Genomic DNA, 21,706 nt, shown 5'->3' on the forward strand with positions numbered 1-21,706 from the left:
TCCTTTCAGAGGCAAAGTGGATGCCCTCATCACAGCTGAGAGTGGGGTAGGGAGAGGTGACAGCAGTAGAATTGGTTTTGGAAAGAATAGCTCTGTTGTGGGCATCCTCCAAGTGCAGTTTCTTCCCCCGATTATATTATCCATTTGGGATGGGGGGAGTGCTGCCCTTTGCAGCTGAACTTCTTCTATATGTAACTCCACATTCTTCCTACATTCCATGACTCTCCCCATTTTTTCTCAAAAATGTTCCTGTCTTCGGATGCTGTAGCTGACTGGCTTAGCGATTCTTCCTATCACAACACTGTTGACATTTATTGTTTGTGGCTTTTTAGCTAATTAGCTGTTTCAGCAGTAACTGTACCGTTCACTTAAAGCATGCATCTTAAATAGTTAGTGCCTTGTGAATGGCTGCTGATACCTGTGGTTAAGAAGCACCTTTAAGTGGTGGTTATATTTAGTAAGGAGAGATCACTCCATCCCTCCAGTGAATGTTTCCTAGAATGTCTCTTAGATTGTGAGCCCTTTTGGGACAAGGAACCATTTTTTTCATTTATTTTGCTGTGTTAACTGTTTGTGAACATTTGTTGAAAAGTGAAACAGGCGTACCCCCTTATCTGTGGGGGTTCTGTTCCAGATCTTCCCCACAGATAGCTGAAACCATGAATATAGGCGAATGCCTGTCTCTGTGGTCTGGGGACCACACCCTCCTCACCTCCGGAGGGGTTTCTGAACTCAGCTATTGAAACAATGCAAAGTGACATTTTTAATGCCTAATAAGACATTGGGAGGCATGGGAAAGCCCTGGAGCAGGGGTGCTCAATAGGTGGATTGTGATCTACCGGTAGATCGCGAGGCAAAATGAGTAGATCGCGGAGTGCCGACCCCCCCTTCAGGTGCCTCTGGGAGGAAACGCCGGGAGTAAGGCCCATTGTACTCAATGGGGCTTACTCCCAGGTAAGTGTGGCTAGGATTGCAGCCTCACAGCCTAATCCTAGGCATGTCTACTCAGGAGTAAGTCCTGTTACTCAGTGGGGCTCAAGGTACACCAACATACATAGTACACATAAATGTTATATGTTATGATGGCGCGAACATTGTAAAAAAAAAACTCTGGTAGATCTCCGGGCCTTGCTGGGTTTCAAAGTAGCTCTCGAGCCAAAAAAGTGTGAGCACCCCTGCCCTGGAGGGTAATTTTGGAAGGGCATGCACGTGGGGTGTGTGCTGGGGGGAGGCCAGAACCTGATCCATGGATAACAGAATCCGTGGATATGGGGGCCCCCTATATATATTGTAAATATCAGGGATCTACTTCAGATAATTTAGTGTTTTTTTTTGTGCCCGGAGCTCACTTTTATCTCCAACCAGCAAAATGAGACCTACTTTTAACTTTGTATAATCTACTTTTTCAGCTCTCTCTCTCACACACACACCCCCGACCCCCATATATTTCTTTCTCTTTTTAAAGGGGTTTTACTAGTGTACACTACGTTAAGTAGGAGTGCAACCCATTTGCAGGCCCTAATCTACCACTTGATCAGTATTTCATTAAGTTCTTAAGCCTAAATATGGTGAAATCACATTACTTGTATTAATACACAATTTTTTGTAATTTCTTACAGAATAACAATAACTTGGATGCCTGTTGTGCTGTTCTCTCTAAGGAGAGCACAAAATATCTCTACGGTGAAGGAGACATTGGTTTTTCAGATGATTCTGGGATTCCCAGTCTGCGAAATCACATGACATCCCTTAATTTGGATTTGCAGTCCCAGAATGTCATTCTTCATGGAAGAGAAGGAAGTAGAATTAATGGAAGTAGGACTTTAGCTCATAGCATTAGTGATGGACACCTTCAGTCTAGCCAGTCCAGCAACGAACTGTTCAATCAGGAACCTCAGACAGCTCCAGTCCAGGTTCCACAGGGATTCTTTGGCATATCTAATACTGTTAGTACTTCAAATCCAGGGCAGCATTTTGGATTTCACTTGGGCAGCAAAGGAACATCTAGCTTGGCTCAGCAAACGCCTAGATTCAATCCCATTATGGTAACTTTAGCCCCAAATATTCAGCCTGGTCGGAACACTCCTACATCTTTGCACATACATGGTGTACCTCCACCTTCAAAAAACAGTCCACAAGGTAATTCTATCTACATTAGACCTTACATCACAGCTCCAAGTGGTACAGCTCGCCAAACTCAGCAAAATCCAGGTTGGACGTCTCAGTTTAGTCCTATGCATTCTCAACAGAACTACCAACCTTCACATCCAAATCCTTGGACAACTATTCCTACAGCCAGTTCCTTGTCACATACCTCATCACAACAATCAACACAACCAAACCAGCAAGGCCATCAGACCTCCCATGTCTATATGCCTATAAGTTCTCCTACTACTCCACAAGCACCTACAATTCATTCATCTGGTAGCTCACAATCTTCTTCCACTCAGAGCCAATACAATATTCAAAATATCTCAACAGGACCTCGCAAAAACCAAATTGAAATCAAACTTGAACCACCACAAAGAAACAATTCATCAAAACTACGTTCAACTGGTCCTCGTTCGTCTTCAAACTCTTCCCTCAACAGCCAGACTTTAAGTAGAAATCAACCCACTGTTTACATAGCTGCCAGTCCGCCAAATACTGATGAAATTATTGCACGAAGCCAGCCTAAACTCTACATTTCAGCCAATGCTTCTGGAGGAGATGAGCAACTTGTACGAAATCAACCCACACTCTTCATATCAACAAATCCTGGAGTTTCTGCTACATCTAGGAATATGTCTGGTCAAGTAAGCATGGGACCTGCATTTATTCATCACCACCCTCCCAAGAGCAGAACCATGGGCAGCACTGCCACTTCTCCTAGAGTGGTAGTTACACAGCCCAACACAAAATACACTTTTAAAATTACTGTTTCTCCAAATAAGCCCCCTTCAGTTTCACCCGGGGTAGTATCCCCAACCTTTGAACCTACAAATCTTCTAAACCTTCCTGATCACTTTGCAGAGACAGAGGGTATCCAACATCTAACTGACCCTGTTTTAGCTCATGTCGATAGGATTAGTGAAGCACGGAAACTGAGTATGGGATCTGATGATGCTGCCTATACACAAGGTAATATTTTTGAGCATTTGTACCTTCATTTTTGTCTCTGAATTAAAATGGGAAAAAAGCTCTTGTTGGACTATGAATGCAATGAGCATGCCACTGAATGATATTCTGAAAAATCTTCTAAATCAAATATTTCCAGTTGATACGTGTTAAAATCTCTCTGCAAGTGAAAGATAAATTACACTGAATATCTGAAAATACTGCATTCAGTTGTCTAGGTTGGAAAAAAACCTCTACTTTTTTCTTTGTTTACAGGAGTGGAATGGTGAAACTTCACTTTCTAATGGCATTTTAAAAAGAGGCTTAAGTTTTTACTGATTTTGAGAGAGATCAATGTCAAATTGGGGGATTAAAAAATATCTGTAACTCAGTGATTTTTTTACCAAGCTTGTATTCCACGTTTCCCTTCCATAAACAGAAGCATTTCTGTTCGTGCGAGGGTTGTAGTAGTTTTCACTAATCTTCCCTTAAATTTGATTGATTGGGTTTGTAATCTGCCTTTCTCCCCAAAGGCCTCTCAAAGAGGTTAACAATATATAAAAAACATCTGCAGCCCTCTGTGCTCCATGCAGTCCTGTTCTACAGGGACCCATGAAATGAATTTTGGTTGGTGCAGAGTGCTACTGCATTGAGGGAGGTGTCAGAGAAAATGGCTTTTGTGTGTTCCATGCACATATGCTAAGATGCAATGCATAGTTTATTTGCAGTTGGTGGTGAATTAGCTTTTGAAAGCTGGTGTATATGTTCATGAAAACCTTTTTTAAAAAATGTCTTATTGTAATGTGGCTTTAAGATTTGTTTCAGTTAACAGTGAAAGTCTTTACACCAAAGAGATTAACTTGATTTAATTGCGGAACTCAAATTTAAAACCACTGATTTACATATGTTGAGAAATATTCCATTTTCCAGTAAAATAGTTTACATATACAGGGTTCAAGACATGTGGAACAAGCAGAAGATTACTGCTTTTTCATTCTGAAGTGGTTTTGTAGGAGCTAAATGAGAACTCACTCTGGATACGATATTTGGGGTATGAGGATCCTAGTCCGAGGACCTATAATGAATTGGGAAGGCACCGGGAAGGTGCATGGTCCATGGATGGGAGTTAGGGAAGTATATCATTCAGCATACAGGTATCCCCACTTTCTGACCGTTCATTTTCCTATGAGCTCCTCTTTCAACACGCTTTAGTTATACCTGGAACTCATTCATTCAAAGTGTGAGCCACTCTTTTAGTCTCTCTCTACAGGTCTAAAGGCTAAAATTGCTCCATGTTGATTTGCATATGATGAGGTGATTCAGACCGTTTGGGGGGGGTGAGAGAGAGAGAGTCAACTTCAGCTCTGGGTTTATTCCCATTCCTGAAGGCGTTAATGAGTCCATTTGCAAAAATCTTTGTGACAGCAAGAATTTGCAAGCAAAAAAAGACATTTGCAGTTTGCTAGCTAAAAAAGCATTGGAAGCAACATTCAACAACTAAAAAAAGACTGGGTTCCGCTTTTCAACTTTTCAGCATTAAGCATTTAAAAGTCACTTCCGGTTTCTCTGTGAAACCGGAAGTCATGTGTTTTAAGCTGAACAGCTCAGTCTAGTCTGTGGCAGAGGCTTTGCGACAGATGTGAGGACTGCATGGAGACTTGCCTGCCTGGTGCAAAGGTTGCGGACATCACTTTTCGTCTAGACAGGCTGGTTAGACAATGCTGGGGAGGAGGTAGCGGTTGTGGTGCATGTTGGCACCAACAACGTGGGCAAGTGTAGCTGGGAGGTCCTGGAGGCCAGATTTAGGCTATTAGGTAGGAAGCTGAAAGCCAGGACCTCAAAGCTAGCGTTCTCTGAAGTGCTACCTGTTCCACACGCAGGGCCAGCTAGGCAGGCGGAGATCAGGGGTCTCAATGCGTGGATGAGATGGTGGTGTAGAGAGGAGGGGCTTAGATTCGTTAGGCACTGGGGAACGTTTTGGGACAAGCGGGGCCTGTACAAGAGGGATGAGCTTCACTTGAACCAGAATGGAACCAGACTGCTGGCATATAACATTAAAAAGTTGGCAGAGCAGCTTTTAAACTGATCCCTGGGGGAAGGTTGACAGGAGCCGAGGGCCATCCGGTTCAGGACTCCTCATCCCTATGAAATGAGGATGGGGAGGTTAGAGAACAACAAGACAAAGGCAGAGTAGGAGAAGAAACTGGGAATGGTAGCGTGATGGGATGTGATAGACGGTTTGGCACAGTGAGCGGATGCGGAGACAAAGGAGCTAATAAGCAGCCCATCCTGGGGCTTTCCGTGTACAAATGCTTTTATGCAAATACCTGAAGTCTGAGTAAAGATGGGAGAACTGGAATGTCACCAGACAAGGGAAAACATTGACATAGTGGGCTTAACGGAAACCTAGTGGAATGCAGAGAATCTGTGGGATACCGCAATCCCTGGCTATAAACTCTACAGGAGGGACAGGGAGGGGCGTGTTGGAGGTGGAGTGGCCATTAATGTTAAGGAAGGGGTAGAATCCAGCAAAGTAGAGATTGAACATGGGTCCAACTCCACCGTAGAATCTCTGTGGGTTAAATTACCAGGCCTGAGGAGCGATGTAATATTGGGAGCGTACTGTCATCCTCCATACCAGAAACTGGAAGGGGACCTTGAAATGAGGAGACAGATCAGGGAGGTGACAAGGAGAGACAGGGTTGTAATCATGGGGGACTTCAATTATCCTCATATTGACTGGATCAGTTTGTGTTCTGGTCACGAAAAGGAGACCAGATTCCTTAACATGCTAAATGACTGTGTCTTAGAGCAGCTAGTCATGGAGCCCACCAGCGGACAGGTTACTCTGGATTTAATATTGTGCGGTGCTCAGGACCTGGTTAGAGATATCAATGTTAAGGAGCCGGGGAATAGTGATCATGCTGCGATCCGTTTTGACATGCACGTCGGGGGAAGAATACCGGGCGAATCTCTCACAAAAACCCTTCACTTCCGACGAGCGGACTTCCCTCAAATGAGGAGCCTGGTTAGAAGGAGGTTGAAAGGGAAGGTAAAAAGAGTCCAATCTCTCCAGAGTGCGTGGACGCTGCTTAAAACAACAGTAATAGAGGCGCAGCAGAGGTGTGTACCACAACGAAAGACGGACTCCACTAAATCCAGGAGGATGCCCGCATGGCTAACCAGCCAAGTTAGAGAGGCTGTAAAGGGCAAGGAAGCTTCCTTCCGTAAATGGAAGTCTTGCCCTAATGAGGAGAATAAATATATCTGGACTTTCAGAAGGTGTTTGACATGGTCCCTCACCAAAGGCTACTGAAAAACTCCACAGTCAGGGAATTAGAGGACAGGTCCTCTCATGGACTGAGACCTGGTTGAAGACCAGGAAATAGAGAGCGGGTGTTAATGGACAATTTTCACAATGGAGAGAGGTGAAAAGCGGTCTGGGACCGGTGCTTTTCAACCTCTTCAGAAATGACCTGAAGACAGGGGTGAGCAGTGAGGTGGCAAAGTTTGCAGATGACACCAAACTTTTCCAAGTGGTGAAGACCAGAAGTGATTGTGAGGAGCTCCAGAAGGATCTCTCTAAACTGGCAAAATGGGCAGCAAAATGGCAGATGCGTTTCAGTGTCAGTAAGTGTAAGGTCATGCACATTGGGGCAAAAAATTAAAACTTCACATATAGGCTAATTGGTTCTGAGCTATCTGTGACAGATCAGGAGAGAGATCTTGGGGTGGTGGTGGACAGGTCGTTGAAAGTGTCGACCCAGTGTGCGGCGGCAGTAAAGAAGGCCAATTCTATGCTTGGGATCATTAGAAAAGGTATTGAACAAAACGGCTAGTATTATAATGCCGTTGTACAAATCTATGGTAAGGCCACACCTGGAGTATTGTGTCCAGTTCTGGTCGCCTCATCTCAAAAAAGACATACTGGAAATGGAAAAGGTGCAAAAGAAAGCAACTTAGATGATTGCTTGGCTGTTGCACCTTCTTTATGAGGAAAGGCTACGGCATTTGGGCCTCTTCAGCCTAGAAAAGAGGCGCCTGGGGGATATGATTGAGACATACAAAATTATGCAGGGGATGGACAGAGTGGATAGAGAGATGCTCTTTACACTCTCACGTAACACCAGAACCAGGGGACATCTGCTAAAATTGAGTGTTGGGAGAGTTAGAACAGACAAAAGAAAATATTTCTTTACTCAGTGTGTGGTTGCTCTGTGGAACACCTTGCCACAGGATGTGGTGATGGCATCTGGCCTGGATTCCTTTAAAAAGGGATTGGACAAGTTTCTGGAGGAAAAATCCATTACGGGTTACAAGCCATGATGTTTATGTGCAACCTCCTGATTTTAGAAATGGGCTATGTCAGAATGCCAGATGCAAGGGAGGGCACCCGGATGAGGTGTCTTGTTATCTGGTGTGCTCCCTGGGGCATTTGGTGGGCCGCTGTGAGATACAGGAAGCTGGACTAGATGGGCCTATGGCCTGATCCAGTAGGGCTGTTCTTATGAGCTCCGAAGTCCCTCCAGAGGCAAGGGGAGCTCTGCTGCCCTTGCCTCTGGAAGGGGCATGTGCTGTGGGGACCGCCCAGACTGAATCCTGATTTGCAGATACGGGATCCACAGAAATGGTTTACATATTTACCCCACCATCACTGTATTTGTGTAGTACTTTGCATATTCAAAGTGCTTCACATCTATTGTAGAAGTTCTCACAATAATCCTGTAAGGTTATAAGTAGCATTATCCCCATATTGCAGCTGGAGTGATGAGGCTGAGTGGCTTTTCTAAGGGCACCTAGTAAGAATTCATGGCAAGGGTGCTATTCAAACCAGGTAAGTTCTGATTCACCACTTAGTCTCTGACCCAATGAGCTACAGTCTCAGCTGTTCATGAGAGACTTGTTGATCTCAGTTGCTCTTTTACCAGTGTCCTATTACACACAAATATTTGGAGGTGCATTTTTTTTTTTAAATAAGTGCATCCCTGCTTCCTTATCTCATCTTTCAGAATTGATGAAGGTGCTGCTAGGGTCACAAAAACTGTGTTGTGAGATACGGTGGCACCTCCAGTGATACAGTATAGAGATGCATGTCTTAATCTTGTTCCTTCTGTTCCAAAGAAATGGGCGCTAAGAGGCTTATGTTGGAATATATGCTGGCTCATATTTATTTATTTATGATGTAGCCAACAGTTCTTTATTGCACTGAAAACTAATTGTGAGAGGTAACCTGCTCATCTTAGGAGATGGGGACTGAGAAAATCTTTTGGCCCAAGTCTGTTATCCAACTAACAACTCAATTGAACTTTAAAACTTGATTCATCCAAAATCTTTCCTATGTATAGGAAATGTTCACAGCTATAATTTTTCAACCATAAGGATGTGCAGTGGCTGCATTTAATTAGTCCTGAGGCATCAAAATGATTCTTAGGGATTCTAAGAACTATAGATAGAACTATACTAAGATGAGTATCAGGAGGCAGGAGGTCTGGTCTAGAGGGTAGAGCCTCCGTCTGCCTGAAGATAACATCCACAAGGTCGCCAGTTCGAGGCCACCGGCACCGTGTGACCTTGGAGCAGCTGACAAGCTGAAGCCGAGCAATTCCATCTGCTCTGAGCGTGGGAGGATGGAGGCCAGAATGTGAAGCCAGATCGGAATGAAACACCTTGAATGTAGTTGTTCTTGAAAGAAAGAACCTTCTTTGAAATTGTAAAAATCCCTATTTAATAGGGATTTAATAAAGCCTGCCTATGTAAACCGCCTTGAATAAAGTCTTGAATAAAGACCAAGAAAGGCGGTATATAAATACCTATTATTATTATTATTATTATTATTATTATTATTATTATTATCTGTAAGTACTATAGATTGCAGCTGTTCCATTCCAACATTTATCTAATACAAGGTGTGGTGTTGGTTGAATATCCTCACTTTGTTCAGGCTTTAAAAACATCTTCACATTGATGACAGGTGATATTTCTGTCAATTTCATATTTGTTAATAGGAAATAGACACTTAAAGTGGCAGGGAAAGTACAACCTTGAGGATTTGTGTGTCTGTCAAAAACCATAACAGTGGATTACATTTGAGTCAGAATTTTCTGTAAACCTTTTTTCAAGTGTATTGTTGCTGAAGAACAGTGAGTAGGCTGCTTTTCTTTTAGTTTATTAAGGGAACTTAGGGTAGGTGTAGAATACACACTTATTCTCTCTATTTAAAGTAACTTAGAGCAATTAATTTGCATGTTTTATGTTTTGTCTTATATTGATGGAGTTTGGCCTTAGGTGGGCCCCCAATGTGGTGCACCAGCAATATAATCCTATCACTTGGTTTCTGAGGCCTGCTCTCCACTTTTATTAACTCAGTTTAGGTACATATGTAGCCAAGTTAAGCTCAGGATTGTGCAAATGTTGGCTGGCCAATTTGTGGATATTAGATTTGCTATCCACTCTGCCCCTCTCCTGTGTTGGAGGAGGGGATGTTACACTAAGCTTCAAGAACTTACAACTTTGAGTGCCTCCATTAAGCAGTGCTGCAATGGCAAGTCTTTACGTTTCACCTGATACTGAGAAGGGTAGGAACTCATTCCTTAAGTTGCACTGATACCTTGAAGCACTTGAAATTTGAGTGATGCTTCTATTTTTTCTCATTCTTCTAATATATCACCTAATAATAGTAATGCTTTTCAACACAAGATGTTCACAAGATGGTTTACGAAGAAAATCAGGTAACTAAATGGCTCCCTGTCCCAAAAGCGCTCATAATTCTAAAGAAGCTGACCACCAGCAACAGCTGCTCTAAAAGATGCTGTGCTGGATTGAACAGTTGCTATCTCCCTGATTGGTATTAGAGGAGCTACCACTTGCAGAAGTATCTCTTTGCCCAGGTTTGTCTAGGTTTGTTTCCTCAAGAGCAGTGGTCCCCAAATTATTTTAGCACTGGGACGGACTCTTTTAAACGGCACTCTGTTGGGACCCACCTAGGTTTACCAGACTGTTAAAGATCTAGAAAGAAATGTTTGTTTGTTTATACGTAATAACTAGAAAAAAAGACCCTCAAACCCTCTATCTCCCTATATTTACACATGCTTACAAACTGCAAGACCTGAGCTCTTTGTAGGGAAATTAGCAGCTACAGTATCTGATTTTTGAATACTCTCAGGGCTTGAGGCAATTAGTTATCTGATCTTTCCATCACCTTTTGGCAACTCATCAAAAATCAGGTCATGACCTACCAGTGGATCCCGACCCACAGTTTGAGAACCACTGCTTTAGAGAATGTTAGCTAGCATGTGCATGGTTCTTTTTCCCTGCTCCACAACATGCAGAGTGGAATAAGAGAGGACACTGGCAAAGAAAGGAGTTGAGTTCCCCAAACTCAAAGTCATATTGGAAAAAATAGGGGTGTGAATACTACTTTGGTAAAGGAACTTCTTTTGTACTGTGAACCTTTCAAATTCTCCTTGATTTCAGAACTTTTTGCCAAGCTGTAAGAGATAAAATAACTTAAAAAGCTTGGCACAAAAAATAGAAAGTATAACCTTGAAGTCGTAGGTAAGAAGGTCTTTAACAGATTCAACAGATTGGAATACTCACTATTCCGACTAAAGCCTCAAAAGGCTGTTTGGGGTTCACTTCATTGCGCAACCCTGTCTTCTGCTATCACTTGTTCCTGTAATACATGCAAATTCTTTTTGAAAATTCCAAATTCCAGTTGCTAACTTGAAGAAAAATAAATAACTGTATCTGACTTTCAGTGTGGATTTTATTCAACATTAGCATCTTCTTAGATGCAAACCTATCCTGTCTCTGTTTGGAACCCTCATCTTAACCAGCCATTTTATATTCAGTATCATACAAGGAAGACAGTTTTTTGAGCACTGGCACTATACCAAGCAACCTATGCATTTACACAGCCATATTTTAACTTGTCTAGCATCTACATTCTGGAGCACTACATCCCATGAACTGCTTTGTTTTCCCAAATTTTTAATACATCACTTAATATTCACAATGAATAGCTAGGTCAGCACTATGTGCAATTTCTAGACATTCTGTGGGCCAAATGAGGAGCAACTAACTTGTATATTGGTACATCATAGTTAAAGATTAAGCAGTTAGATTACAGTGCTTCCCCCTTATCTGCAGGGGTTTTGTTCCTAAACCACCACTCCCTATGGATAGCTGAAACCACAGATAGGGGAAAATACCCATCCCAGTAGTCTGGATCCTCTGGAGGTGACAGGAGCTGTGTGTGGAGGGGAGCCGTCCATATCCATGGATACGAGAGTCTATTACTTTGAATTACTTTGTAATTCTATTACATTCTATTACTTTGAATTAATGGATGGCACTGGACAGTGGTTTTCCTAGCTTTCTGTCTTGCAGGAATACTTTCCACAATGACTTGACTAGCATTTTGCAGAGGTCTGAGATATTTAGGTCTCTGCAAGGCACTGTGTTCTCTTGGATCTTATAGCTGCCACCTGCGAACTGGTAGTGTGGACATACTAAAGGGTCTCTTGTAGTTCTTTGTTGCAAGGGTTCTTTGGTAGTGCTAGACACATCCTTCAGGGAAGGTTGTTTGTCTTTTCTCATCTTTTTCTTTAAGAAATGCCTATAAATTTCCAAAGAATTGTGGGCTTCTCTGGAACAAAGTTTGAAAACAATTGCTCTAAAGAACATGTGCTTCTTGGATGTAATTACTGCAATTTCCTATGGGAGAGTACACATTTATAGAGTGTTTCTGGAGTGGTCACAGGTTAAGTGAGTTTTCAAATTGTGCTACTACAGGAACTATAAAATGCAAACACTTTTTAATGCCCATAATGCCAAAATAAGAGATGTGTTGTCTGCAGACCTGACCAATCACCTGTTTCTGATTCTGAGACTAGCAATGAATTGAAGCAGTCCTAACACCAAATTCTGAAAATTGCATCTTGTTGAGAACTTTTAAGTGGTCTTCAAAATAATGGACATATTTGAGTTAATAATATGGTATTCTTCAACACCATTTCAAGATCTATAAGCATCTGTAAGTGCAAAACTTTTATTTGCTAACTGAAAAATGAGAAGCATTAAAATAGGGTTTATGAATACACTGAAATGTGTGTTTGGTGTTCCTAGTCTAAAAAGGCTTAAATAATTGTTTTTAAATTGACTGACATGCAGGCCAATCCTGAGCTGCCCGGCATGTGGGGCTCCCATGGTACCACTCTTGCTACCCTGGAACTTCTCCCCACTCCAAAAACCCACACAGCCACCGGTGGTACAACTTACTGCCAGTTGCTCCCACAGCATCTCCACTTGGCACAAACTGGCACTGGCCCCACAACAGCAGTCCCTCCCCCCCCCCCGGGGTCATGGATGTGCCTAATGACACATTTGCAACACTTAGCACCAGAGCTTCAGCCCTTAGGGTTAGGCCCTGAATTTCATATAGTTGCAGTGAATCTCCAGGGCTGAACTTGTTCACTAACAAGCCATAATTGGAAATGTGCTGCATATTCTCAATAATATTCATTAACTGTGCACAGTAATGCAAATTGCATTTCTGGATTAATAAATCAAATTTTTGTATTTAAAACTGGTTGGTATGTAGCTGTTATTTTTAAGCATACTTATTCTGAAGTGGTTAGTCACTGAAATAAAGAGCATCAAGATTCAGTGGAAAAAAATTGGATCTCAATTTGGCTTACTGTAAAGCAAACCCTCATGAGTCAAAATTAAGTTTTTTGGATTATTTAAAAACTGGATGTCTTTTTGGTGTCATTTTGTATTTCATACAATTGCATCTGAAATGCTCTGGAGATCTATGATAGGTTGAAAGTTATTCCTGAGAGCTGGAATTGGAAGCTTTTCCACAAAACCTGGGAGGCTGGCATAGGATTATGTTGCCTTTGCAGGCTGTGCTTCTGAATTGTCCCTTCTGGGTTTGGATTGCTGGTTGAAACCATAACACAGGCCAACACACATTTTGCTTCCTTAAGCGTTACACCAATTTCTGGGTATATTTGGGGTGCCGATTCCAAAAATGGCATCTGTTTTGCCCTATCACGTCTAGTTTTGGAGATATAGTAGTGAATGGTTTAGTGAATGTACAAGCAGCTTCCTCATGAGGAATCTGCTTGAAGCATTCACTAACGAGGCTATACTATATCTCCAAAACTAGATGTGATAGGGCAAAATGGATGCCATTTTTGGAATCGGCACCCCAAATTCATATCAAACCACCATAAAGTTTGGGAAAAACTTTTCTGACCCTCAATTTTGTAGGCCCTGTGTAATCGGTTGTTAGGGCAGCAGTATTTCATTGGGAGCAATTTAATGATTTCAAGGAATTACTTTGGTTTGAAGTCTTTTTTTCACATACTGAAGCAACTTCCTAAACACTTTTACCATAAGTAAGACAATTGCATAAGGAAGCAAGCTAAGAATAAACCTGTCACTTGCAGGGTTGCCACCACTGACTATATAATACATATTCTTGCTGCTGGTGGGGAAAGAGTGACATATGATGATATTGAAAAACAGTGCTTCTGCAGGATTTTAAAGGCTTTCTTGACTGGAGTATTTTGTACAGGACTTAACAGCAGGAGTAGATTTGCAATGCTGATAAGAGCTGGGAGAGGATGGACAGCTAAGGACCTCAGCACACAGTAGTTTGTTTTATTTATGCAAATATTTTATCCCTCACTTTTTTCCCCCTCAAAGGAGCCCTCAAGGAGGCTTATATCATAGTCAAACAGATTCAGACCTTAACAAATGTTATATGAATCTAGTAGCCATCCTAACAAATTAAGAACCCAGAAACAGTCTTCAACTTTCAGAGTTTTATGTTCTAAAGCCGCCCCCCCCAAAGTCTTACATACCACCAGTAAATTTTATAGATTTATTTGTGTGTAGGGGGGTGTCCTTGCCTTCTGTTCCATCTTCCTGCCCAGTTATACTTCCTACTTTTTTATTTTATTTGGGGGGAAAAATGACCCCATCAGGTTTTTTTCTTATCTTTTATTTTGTCCAAAGTAAAAAGAAAGACCCAATCTTTGGGCCTAGCTTTCCTGCTCAGTTGTAGCCTTTTGCTTTCCTCCTTTTAAATTTGAAATAAAAATCCTGACTCTGTTTGATGCTTCACATTCTCACCCTGCTGCTTATCTTCCTGCCCATGTACACCTTTTTCCTTTGTGTCTGAGCTTACCAAGTTTTTCCAATCAATTTATAAAATCAATACAAAAAACTCAAACACAAAAAACTCAAGATCATTAAACGTTAGAACTAGAACAACGAATCCATTGTGATCAAGGAAAAATCAATTTAATTGAAAGGCCTGTCTGAACAAAAGCATTTTAACCAGATGGTGAAAATAGGGACAACAAAGGGGTGAGATAGCCCTTAATGGATAAGGAATCTCATATAACTTGGGGGCTGCAGTTGAGAAGATGCTGTCACATGTCTAGATCAGATTCCCACCCCATGGTCTGAGGACCACAGATGGGCTGAGACCCTGAGAAGTGGTCAGCAAAGTCTCAGAAATAAAAAGTATATCCTTACAACAACTTCCAGCTTCTCTCTGAGCAAGTGCTCCCTCACAATGTGCACTTTGTGTGCACTCAATGTGCGACTCAACGTGCGGGGGCAGTAAAGAAGGCCAATTCTATGCTTGGGATCATTAGAAAAGGTATTGAGAACAAAACGGCTAATATTATAATGCCGTTGTACAAATCGATGGTAAGGCCACACCTGGAGTATTGTGTCCAGTTCTGGTCGCCGCATCTCAAAAAAGACATGGTGGAAATGGAAAAGGTGCAAAAGAGAGCGACTAAGATGATTACGGGGCTGGGGCACCTTCCTTATGAGGAAAGGCTACGGCGTTTGGGCCTCTTCAGCCTAGAAAAGAGGCGCCTCAGGGGGGACATGATTGAGACATACAAAATTATCCAGGGGATGGACAGAGTGGAGAGAGAGATGCTCTTTACACTCTCACAAAACACCAGAACCAGGGGACAGCCGCTAAAATTGAGTGTTGGGAGAGTTAGGACAGACAATAGAAAATATTTCTTTACTCAGCGTGTGATTGGTCTGTGGAACTCCTTGCCACAGGATGTGGTGATGGCGTCTGGCCTGGATGCCTTTAAAAGGGGATTGGACAAGTTTCTGGAGGAAAAATCCATTAAGGGGTACAAGCCATGGTGTGCATGTACAACCTCCTGATTTTAGAAATGGGCTATGTCAGAATGCCAGATGCAAAGGAGGGCACCAGAATGAGGTCTGTTATCTGGTGTGCTCCCTGGGGCATTTGGTGGGCCGCTGTGAGATACAGGAAGCTGGACTAGATGGGCCAATGGCCTGATCCAGTGGGGTTCTTATGTTCACATACCTCCAGAGAGGGCAGAGAATGGACTTTGCACTGCCACAGCTGACCCTGAAGTGTTGGCTGTGGCTGTGGGCAGTCTGTTCTCCACTCTCTCTGGTAGTCCGTGAAGCAATGCTTGACTGGGAGAAAAGACTGCCCACAGCCAGCAACCAAATCTGCAACCCACAAATATTCTATATGAATAATAAATCTCTAATAAATCTCTAATTATTACAAATCTAATTGTATTTGGGGGAGTTGGGGGTTTCGTGTGTTCGATTCCAGTTTTTTCCTCAGTGGTCTAGGGGCTCCTAAAGGTTAGAAATCACTGCCCTAGATCAGGGGTGTCCAAACTTTTTGGCAGGAGGGCCACCTCATCTCTCTGACACTGTGTTGGGGGCCGGGGGATTTACATTCCAAATTTGAATAAATTTACATAAATGAATATATTAGAGACAGAACTTATATGAATGAATGAATTTTACTGAGCTTTTTTGTAATACACATGAGATCCAGAAAAGCGGGGTTGTTACAATAATTCCTGACACATATTATTATTATTATTAACAGTATTTATATACTGCTTTTCAACTAAAAGTTCACAAAGCGGTTTACAGAGAAAAATCAAATAAGTAATGGCTCCCTGTCCCAAAAGGGCTCACAATCTAAAAAGATGCAAATGAATACCAGCAGACAGCCACTAGAACAGACAGTGCTGTGGTGAGGTGGGCCAGTTACTCTCCCCCTGCTAAAAAAAGGAGCACCCACTTGAAAAAATGTTTACTGTCAATATAAAGAAGGTAGTCCACTGGCACCTTCAGGCTAAAGCTGAGAGGTCCCTAACCTTATGTAGCATTTTTTTTCACTTATGATGCCTAACATTAAGGTATCTTACAAACAAAACAATAGACTGGAAGTTGATATGAATCACATGTAAGAGCTAAAGTAGTTTTCACTTGAAATATTGCCTTGTACCTCCACCTTGCTAGGATATTTAAAAAATCTGAGATTTCTAACATGATGAAAGATTATCTCATACCTTTTGGGCACCATTAGTTAGGGTTACCAGATACAAAGGGACACAATATAACATACCTCTACCTAGGGAAAAGTACAGAATAAACTTAAGAGGAGTCAGAGTGGGCTCCTTCCCCCCCCCCAAGCAGGAGCATGTTTTTACTCTCACTCCCCCCTCAATCCTGGCAACAAGCAGTAGCAAAGGAACATGATCAGTCAGGAAGCTGGTGGGCCCCTGCCCCCTCAGGACAGGAGTTTGTTTCTCCTCATTCACACAGAGAAGGGAGCTGCCTATCTCCCCCTCTCAGTCCCTCCCCCAGCCTGCACCCAGCACCAAACAAACTTCAAAGCTGGCAGAGAGCTATGCGCATTTCCCCGTTCACAAATGGACCCCCCACCTTCCTCCCTCTGCCAGCAACCCCAACAAGCAGTAGGTTTCTTCCCCATTCAAACATCCCATGAGTTCTTCCCTGCAGTGCCCACCTGCAACACTGAGCACTCACAGCCCAATTGGATCCACACTTTCCTGGGAGTAAGCCCCACTGACTCTATGGGACTTACGGCTGAGTAGACATGCTCTCCAGCTGCATTCAAACATCCCTGGGACTTCTTCCCTGCAGTGCCAGCCCCTGACCCCAAGCACACTCACAGTCCAATCGATCCACACTTTTCTGGGAGTAAACCCCACTGAGTCTGATGGGATTTACTGCTGAGTAATGAGCTCCAGCAGCATTCAAACATCCCACTATTTCTCCCTTGCAGCGCCCGCCCCCAGCCCACACGAGAAGCACAAATAAACCCAGTTTCCCCTCCCTTCTCAGTGCCTGCCCCCCTAAGCCAAACTCAAGCAGGACAAACAGACACAGGACTTCTCACCCCATCCGACGCCTGCACTCACCTGCAGCCTCCCCAACCTAATGGGAGGGTTGCGGATGTGTGGGGCTCCTGCTCTCCTGTGAGTGCTTAGCCTTTTCCTCGCTGTCGGAAGAGCAGTCATGTCGGGGCAGCGAGGGCTCTGGCGGGTCTCCAGCGAGCCGAGTGCCCATTGGAGATGGGGGGCCGGATTGGGGCCCTCTGCAAGTGGCCCGGGGGCCGGGATTTGGGCAGCTGTGCCCTAGATGAACATCAGGAAGCAGAGAAACATGGATCAGACTGGTATTAACAAGCTGTCATTTTGTTTCATTGGTATGTTCCCAAGCAACTGTGTGGAACATGTAATGGCTCATATGTCTACTATAAACATAGTTTATATGGCATATAGACTATACAGTAATTATTGGGCAAAGTGAAACTTTCTGATGGAATTAATGGTCACAGGGTTGCACTGTATTGTATCAGTGTTACTGTGAACAGAACAAAGCGTGCTGTTAAAGTGTTCTTAATGTTCTTCAGCTTTGCTAGTGCACCAGAAGGCTAGAATGGAACGACTTCAACGTGAACTTGAGATTCAAAAGAAGAAGCTGGATAAACTAAAAACAGAAGTCAATGAAATGGAGAATAATCTAACACGAAGGCGCCTGAAAAGATCAAATTCTGCTTCCCAAATTCCTTCAGTAAGTCATAATTTCTGGAAGTGATAAAAGTATCATTAAGCTTAAGGACATAAATACTCAACTCTTAGAGAAGGTTTATTTAAATACTATGCTTTTGTTTATGAACACATTTATAAACAGATGTTTGTTCTTAAAGCTCGGTAAGAAGAATTAAAAATTCTGTCATGTAGATTTTCAGTAGTTGTATGAAGGTATCAAAGCATTACAGTTGAGCCTGTTTGTTCTAAAGCAGTGTTTCTCAATGGTTGTCCTCCACTGTACCACTTTGCATGGTCCACCTATTGAAAGTACTGCCGGAAGTAAGTGGCAATGATGTCAACACCACTTCTGGATTGGGAGGCCGGATGCAATGCAACAGACACCAGGAAAAAACTCGGAGCGGATGGGAGCACACCCTGGAGCTCTACCAGCTGAGCCAAGCCTCCCACTGCTGTTTGGCATGTTGCATTGCTGGTCTCGCTGCCAGGCGGTGGGTTTCTGGGGGGGTCCCATAGGTACCACTGTACACGACCTTGAGTACCACTAGTTGAGAAACACTATTCTAAAGTGTGTTTCTAGGCCTACTTGTGATCCTAAAAGAAAGAGAGCCTTGGAGTTCCAAGGGTTCAGTATTTTCTAGGGTGACCAAATGATTAAGGAGCACTGAAAATTCTATCAGGTAGCTATTTACTCTATGTAGTAATTTGTCTGAATTTCAAACAGTTTTATTGGTCTTTAGGTAGTCTTTAGGGACTATCACTTGCTAATTTTCATGTTCTGAAGGAATTAGTATTAATAATTGTGACATAAGTGTAATCATACCACTGTCAACCAAAATTTAAGTTTTGTTTGCTTACACGTTAAGTAATCTAACAGACAGCATTGTTCTGTGTTTTTCAGCTTGAAGAAATGCAGCAGTTAAGAAGCTGTAACAGACAGCTTCAGATAGACATAGATTGCCTAACCAAAGAGATTGATCTCTTTCAAGCAAGAGGTACTATACTACCAGTATGAATAAGTATTTTGCCAAGTTAGTTAACCAACTTTGAAGGTTCAAGATCTGCAGAGTCTGCACAGGCTTGATAAACTTAATATAATTTTTTCCCCTAATAATAAAAAAGCCCATTTTTTCCTTCAGCTAAGGAGATGCTCATTTCCCTTGTTCTTGTTGATATGGGGTTTGTAGAAGATAAAACAGCCCAATCCTATGCATGCCTACTCAGAAGTAAGTCCCATTGAGTTCAATAGGGCTTACTTCCAGAAAACCATTCATAGAATTGTAGCCAAAGTCTGCACTTGCAGAAAAGGAAGAAGATAAACCAAGTGCTTTGAGGATCTTTACAAAAAACGGTTTGTTGTCTCTCAAATGACTCAAGACAGGCTCTGCATTTGTTTCTTAATAGTTTCCATTGAACTATGTGGGACAGGAGAAATAGGCTACAGTTGAGGATATAGTTGAGAGGGGATAAAATGTCCATTTTGCTCTACTCAGCAGAGGCAGATTTAGTGCTCACCCTCATGTTTCTTTGAGTTCATGCCCCTTTACATTTTTCTTATATATGGCTATTAATTCCCAAGAGGAGACAAAGTGCTGTGCTTCCAGTCAAGGTAGAGGTGGGTGCAAAACCTCCCCATCCCCTGCTGCCACCAACAGCAGTCGCATGTGGTGACAAATTCCCCCTTGCCTTGAAGTCAGCCACAGAGTGGAAGGAAGGAGCAGTGTATTTCTGATGCAACTCTTCTACTTTCCTTCTCCTCCATTGCCCCTGAAAGCCTGGAGTTCAGTATGGGGGAAAAGCTATTGGAGTAAAGTAGAGTTGAACCTTTTCTCCATTCCAAATGTAGCTTCTGGGATGGGTAATGGGTGGGGGAGAGTGTTTCATTTTTTCTTCCTCCAAGTCTAGCTGCTCTGCTTCATTCTTTGGAGCTGAGGCCCTAGGCCATGGCTAGATTTGGAAAAGAACACGTTATGATAGGTTGCATTTCATTGATTGGATTCAAAAGGCTCATGGAGGCATTAGTAAAGCTTATATCAGGGGGTTAAAAAATCCACGTTCCTTATATTTGCACAGAGACTAGCATGCCATAGTTTTAAAAAAATTTTATGTTAATATCTGCTAGTGCAGAGGATAGGTGATTACTTGTGTTTTTGTTGGAACTTAAACTCTGTTGTTGTGTCTCTGGGCAGTGGCAACTTGAACAGCTAACAGTGTTTCTGTCAGCTTTATTTCTATTCAGAATGAGGCAGTAAATTACCTCAAACAGTAAATTATTCTCAAACTTTTGAGCACAGCATCCCACCTCATGCTTCAAGGTGGGTTGCAAGGTAATGCTCAGTGCTATCCCCAAAACCTTACTTGGAGTCCCCAGACACTGCTTCTGAGTTGCGCTAGCCCACAACTCACTTCATTGACCTCCACAGGCCTCAGAATTCTTCCTGGACGTGACAGGAAGTAGTAGAAGTAAACTGGAAGGCACTCCGTGAACTGGAAGTAGCTTCTGATTGTGTCCGGGAGACATTCTGAGGCCCTCAGAAACCAATGGAGTGGGTCACAGGCTGGAGCAACCCAGAAGCAGCCTCTGGGGATTCCAAGTAAGGCTTTTGGGGGCAGCATTGAGCATTGGGTCACAACCCACAATTTGGGAAACACTGCCCAAAATTATGAATTCTGGGGGGGGGGGGGGGAATTGGCAACTGGCAGGAGCCAGATGCCACAAAAACTGCCAATGTGTCAGGTGCTGCTGGTTCCAGAATGGCAGCAAAATAAAAGTTAAGAGGAAAAAAAGCCTTGCTGCCACCACTTGCCCCAACAAACACTGCTGGCAGTAGAACTGTTACTACTAGTATAACTTCGGATAAAACCACTTTTATTTTTAGCAATGCTAAACATGCTTTTTAACATGCTTCATGATGGAGGAACAAAATTTAGCTTGATACCTTAAAGGCTTTAAAGTCTTTCATGCTTTTTTGGTTCAAAAGACACCCAGAACATGGATTAGAAACAGTTCTGAAATCATAATGATTTGGAGAAAGATGGATTCAAGTAAAAATTAGTATACTTCCTACTTAAATCATGTAAACGCTTCTCAGAGCAATTAAAATGTACTCTGTTCTCCTTAAGGCATTGTAAATAAAATAAGGGAGGGGAATAAAGACCAACTACCTTTACTTTATAACTTTGGTTTAGTGTCATTTTGTGTGCCCTCAGCTCTTCTCCAACCCCCCTCCAAATATTTCCAAATGGAAAATGTAACTTTTGCATGTTAATAGGTGTGCTAATAATAAATGCACAAAACTGGTAGAATTTGGACCTCAGAATTTTCTCTTAACTCAGAGGAATTTGGGTCTGTGTGGCCACATATTTCCAGTGGTTCAGTTTTAACTGTTTCTTTGTACAAACTTTTTCATTCATTGCACTTTGTTTTTTTCTAGGACCACATTTTAATCCCAGTGCCATTCATAATTTTTATGACAATATTGGATTTCTAGGTCCTGTGCCACCAAAGCCCAAAGGTATTGTATCTGCTGGTAATATTTGATATTCAAATTTACCTCTGGTATCATAATGGATTATTTTAACTGATTCACTGTACTATATATTGTTAATTTTTTTCAACTTAAAGTTGTAGCATGAGGTTGCCATATAAATTTACTGCTTATCCCTGGAGCTGGGTTTTCAGCTTGCTGAAATGTTTAATTTTTGTTCAT

At 42.4% G+C, this 21,706-nt stretch overlaps 1 protein-coding gene across 2 annotated transcripts in view; it reads left to right on the plus strand.

Annotated features, from left to right (window-relative positions):
• Positions 1-21,706, plus strand: part of TAB2 (TGF-beta activated kinase 1 (MAP3K7) binding protein 2) — a 70,681-nt gene that overhangs the window by 45,780 nt on the left and 3,195 nt on the right. For both annotated transcript variants that reach the window (XM_066611287.1, XM_066611288.1), the window contains exons 3-6: positions 1,620-3,120; positions 17,858-18,018; positions 18,898-18,991; positions 21,431-21,511. In XM_066611287.1, the coding sequence (XP_066467384.1) occupies positions 1,620-3,120; positions 17,858-18,018; positions 18,898-18,991; positions 21,431-21,511 (1,837 nt within the window). The remainder of the gene's footprint in view (positions 1-1,619; positions 3,121-17,857; positions 18,019-18,897; positions 18,992-21,430; positions 21,512-21,706) is intronic.

The sequence above is a fragment of the Tiliqua scincoides genome, chromosome 1 (assembly GCF_035046505.1).
Source record: "Tiliqua scincoides isolate rTilSci1 chromosome 1, rTilSci1.hap2, whole genome shotgun sequence".
NCBI classification, from domain to species: Eukaryota; Metazoa; Chordata; class Lepidosauria; order Squamata; family Scincidae; genus Tiliqua; species Tiliqua scincoides.